Genomic DNA, 4373 nt, shown 5'->3' on the forward strand with positions numbered 1-4373 from the left:
GAATAGTTATGCACCAACACAAAGACAATTAATTAAAAATATTCAATCCATCCATATGTGTTCCATTTAAATGAATTATTATACGGGAAAATAATTGCATCTTTATATAAGTATATGATTAAGTACACAATGTTTAGCACTTAAGAGAATGAAAAATGTATAACACGCCTTCTTTCGTACAATAATAAATGCGTTGCAAAAACATGTAAAACTGATATTTCCATTTTCTGTCTTTGTCAAGATGCTCTTTAAAAATGTAAATTTGGTAATCGATTTGATAAAATTAAAATAAAACATATTTACAAAAACATATATTACTACAAAAAAGCAAGGCTTTGATAGTATTGCAAGCGAAACAGAAGTCACATACCGATGGAAACCCAAATCACTTTAAGGTCGTCCTCTTTTCATAATGCCTGTTATATATGTTCACTTGACATATTTTATAAAAAATCAGACTTCGATTAGTCTCAGCATTTAAAAGATTTGTTTAACATCATTCCAGACGTTTGACCTCTGAAAACATTTTGTGCATAAACCTATTGTTGCTATTTAAGTGTAAAATAACTTCATTGTTATTGTTTATGTTCATTTCGAAAATGCCAGTATATTGGTGAAATTAAATATGGAGAAACAGTCACCGGACTATTTTAGACATTTTATGTCTGCAGAAATAAAGTGTCATACATAATCCTTACGTCTCTTTTGAATACAGTTTACATGTGCTTTTGGTTTTGTAACTAAACATTGAATATAAAATTATATGAGCATTGCCTAATATATCAATTTTCAATAAATTTCCACGAAAGTTTGAACGTTATTATACCAAACAATTAATATGTTTGTAAACTGCTTCTATGGTTTATATGTTGAGTCTAATGATTCTATAGTATATCCTATGATTTACATGTTTATCGGGCAACAAATCGCATTTAATAATTATAAATGCACCAGGAACCCAGCAAAGCTGTTCCACCTATACCCCTCTTGATGGAGTAGGTCACCCGAAGATATAGACCGCACCCAGACCTTTTCCCCCATCGCAACTTTAGCGAAGGCCTGCATGCTGGTACAGGCATAAGAATCTTTGTCGTAGTGATATGATCTCTGCAACGGTTTCCCTTCATGTGTAATTTCAAGGTGAATACTTGAAGCTACATAAGTACAGTACTGCACCGTGAACATGTACACTCCAGCTTCAGACGCCGTAAAGTGTCCAGTGGCAGGGTCATATCCTCGACCTTCGTTGACCAGAACGGTCTTGAACACAACAGCCTGGTTGCCAGTGAATGTGTGTTTACCATCAATATGAAGTCGAGCGTGGAAAATCACCAGAGGCACGACAATTTGTTCTGAAAATATAAACATGTGTTATTGAATAATATATCCTATTCTATGTGCGCGTTAATTTCTTTGTGCTGACGATAATGCGAGCGCGAGTGCGTGTGCGCGTGCGTGCGTGCGAGTGGGCGTGTGTGGGTGGGTGGGTGCGTGTGTGTGTGTGCCTGCGTGTTTGCATGCGGGCGTGTGCGTGTGTGTATGTGTGTGCGCGCGTGTGTGTGTGTGTGTGCGAGCGTACGTGCGTGTGCGTGCGTGTGTGTGCGTGCGTGTGTGTTTGTGTGTGTGTTTGTGTGCGCGCGCGCGTGCGTGCGTGTGTGTGTGCGTGCGCGCGCGCGCGTGCGTGCGTGTGTGTGTGAAAAATAAAGGGAATACGTTACTTTTGTGTTTAATTTTGAGATTGTTTCGCACACAGTACTGCAAAGTACAAACAATTGAATGTAATTATCAAAATTAAATCATTCATTTGTTATTTCAGTGTATTCATAATTACTGCAGTTGAATCAGTTTAAAATATTTTCGCTACCCTTTAAGGCTAGTAGTATACATCAAAAACAATAGTTTCATTAGCTCATGTTAATTACGTATTTAGAGTGTATCTATATGTATATGTATCGGATAGTTAAAGGTAATAAGAGTGAACATAAGTCACATGAGAGATATGTTCGGTCGAAAGTGTCACGATTATCAACGGATATTGTACAATGGTTAGACCGTAAATAATTCTCCAGTAGGAAGTTGTGAACGTCGTTTTTATAAACGTTTTATGGCACAACTTGAATGCTTTCATTTAATTTCGCAGCTGGTAGGCTCGTTTGTAAACGCTCTAGGCGCTACGAGCAATCCCGACACTTGCAAATGCTCTCATCTGGACGTGAATTCACATTAAGCAAATTATAACTACTTCCATAAACGTCCATGCGTTGAACGTTTAGCAAATGCTAAACTCGTCCTTCATCGAATTTATTCTGCTATTCGTATACAGACGAGCGAGGAAAATTTTCATTAACATAATCATTTTAGTTTTACAATCTTTACTTAAAGCGGGATTATACGATTTTGTATATGTGTTAAATAATTATATATTGATAAAATATGTTACAATAACACAAAATAGGCAAGAAAAATTATACATTGAAGACGAATTTCATAAAATGCAGCTAAGACAAATTAGCGCCCCAAGCCGATTGTGACGAAGATATTTCGTATATATTTTCTTACAATAACCAAAGCATTCGTCTTTTTAGTAAGTAATCGTGTGTCGTATGATTAGATATCGTTGCAGGAATTTAAAATGAACCGTTAAACTTAATTTAGATTCACATCGTACATGCATGATTTACATGCTGGCGAATTCGACTGTACAGACATTTTCGATTTCAGAATTAGAAATCTGGCTTATTAAGCATTTTTCGACACATGTTCTTCTTAACTTTTATTTTAATTTATATTGAAATGTATGTTTAATAAGGTTTTTACACATGTTATATTAATTAATAAATACTTGATACAATCGTATAATCTCGTTTTAATAACATACTATTATTTAAAAGAATGTGCGTTACACTAGTTTTTTATAAATATTATAGAAAGACTTGTAGAATATTACTAATTTTATAATTACAGCAATTGCTTCGAGTTATATAACTGCATAATAATTTTAACAAAGCAATATCAACCCACCTAAAATCATAACAAGTTTTATTCGTAACTAGTTTTGAAAGCATGAACGCATTTATCGTTCAATGCAATGGATAACGTAATATTAATGTAAACTGTCAGGCGAAATAATGTGTCAATAGTTGAACAAACGAAAAGCATTACCTTTCATTGCCTCGAGTTCCTTCTCTGTCTTTGCTACGAGAACATGCACATTTGTTTTCATTTCGGAAATAGTTTCAGATACATTTGTGATCCCGGAGTTGATGGAATTGTTAAGCCTTTCGTCCATCTCCTTCTTCTTAATTTCCAGTGCAGTCATTGCGTGGTTTAGCTTCACATTCTCCCCTTGTATCGCTTTTAAAGTGTCCTCAACTTTCGCGTGTGTTTCACTTATTTTGTCCAGGGTGTTTTTCAGTGCCAGTTCATTGCTTAGCACTCGTTCGAGAAGGCTTACTTCGTAGTCATACTTGGAACACATGGGACAGGAAGGCTCTGCAGCAAGGGGTGTCCCTAATAGAACCATCAATACGAGCCAGCGCCACATTTTAACTGTTCAATGTTAACGAGTTGAATGTTACTAGAAAAATGGTTCCGAACGTCTTTGCTGTAACAATAAATCGAAATGGAATTTATATCTCTTCTTCGTCGTATTATAGCACTGTCAGGCTAAAGTACGTCATCATATATTCAGTCAATCAAGTCATCCACAAGTAGTTCTCTTTAGATGTTGAAGAACACTTGTCTGTTTATTTTATGTGTTGAGCTATTACTTATGTAAAAAAACGGGCTTGATTGCTATTTAATAGTCAGGTCAAGGAGGTAGTGTATTGCCACATGGTTTCGAAAGCAATACATACGTTAGCGGATTTGTTGTTTGTTTATGTTCAACGAAAGGCATACTTAGGTAAATCTTTGATCATGGTGGGAAGTACTTAACATTTTTATTTATAAGCATACGTCTTAGATGTGGATGAGTATTAAATAATCCAGTTGGAGAGATTTCTAAGAGTCACTTTATTACTTTCTCATATGTTCGGCGTTCGGGGTCATTGCTGTTCCTGGGAATCGTTTAGCTTATCGTCTGTGGTTGTTGTTTTGTTTCTTTGATGATGAGTGTTATGGAAAAGTATAAGTTTTTTAATATATTTGTACTAACATCTCTAGAGACATATTTCAATGAGGTTGAGAGGTTCAGAATAGTTTATTCAAAAACCACACTTACACCACAAGGATTTAATATGTACTCCAAAAGGCATACATCTATGGGAACTCGACAATTAGTTTTGTTTTAAAGTACGATCATACTTTCATCTCTTAAGCTTATGTTAATTTTCCAACATACAACTGGGTGTTGCTGGGGATACTATACATGG

The 4373-nt window shown here is 35.4% G+C and overlaps 1 protein-coding gene across 1 annotated transcript; it reads right to left on the bottom strand.

Annotated features, from left to right (window-relative positions):
• Positions 1–418: 418 nt before the first annotated feature.
• LOC127863146 (uncharacterized) lies at positions 419–3600 on the bottom strand. Its single transcript, XM_052402534.1, has 2 exons — positions 3163–3600; positions 419–1352 (listed from the first exon to the last, which is right to left on the bottom strand). The coding sequence occupies exons 1-2, from the start codon at positions 3542–3544 to the stop codon at positions 940–942; spliced, it is 795 nt and encodes a 264-aa protein (XP_052258494.1). The 5' UTR covers positions 3545–3600; the 3' UTR covers positions 419–939.
• Between the last annotated feature and the right edge of the window lie 773 nt (positions 3601–4373).

The sequence above is a fragment of the Dreissena polymorpha genome, unplaced genomic scaffold (genome assembly GCF_020536995.1).
Source record: "Dreissena polymorpha isolate Duluth1 unplaced genomic scaffold, UMN_Dpol_1.0 chrUn001, whole genome shotgun sequence".
Lineage (NCBI taxonomy): Eukaryota > Metazoa > Mollusca > Bivalvia > Myida > Dreissenidae > Dreissena > Dreissena polymorpha.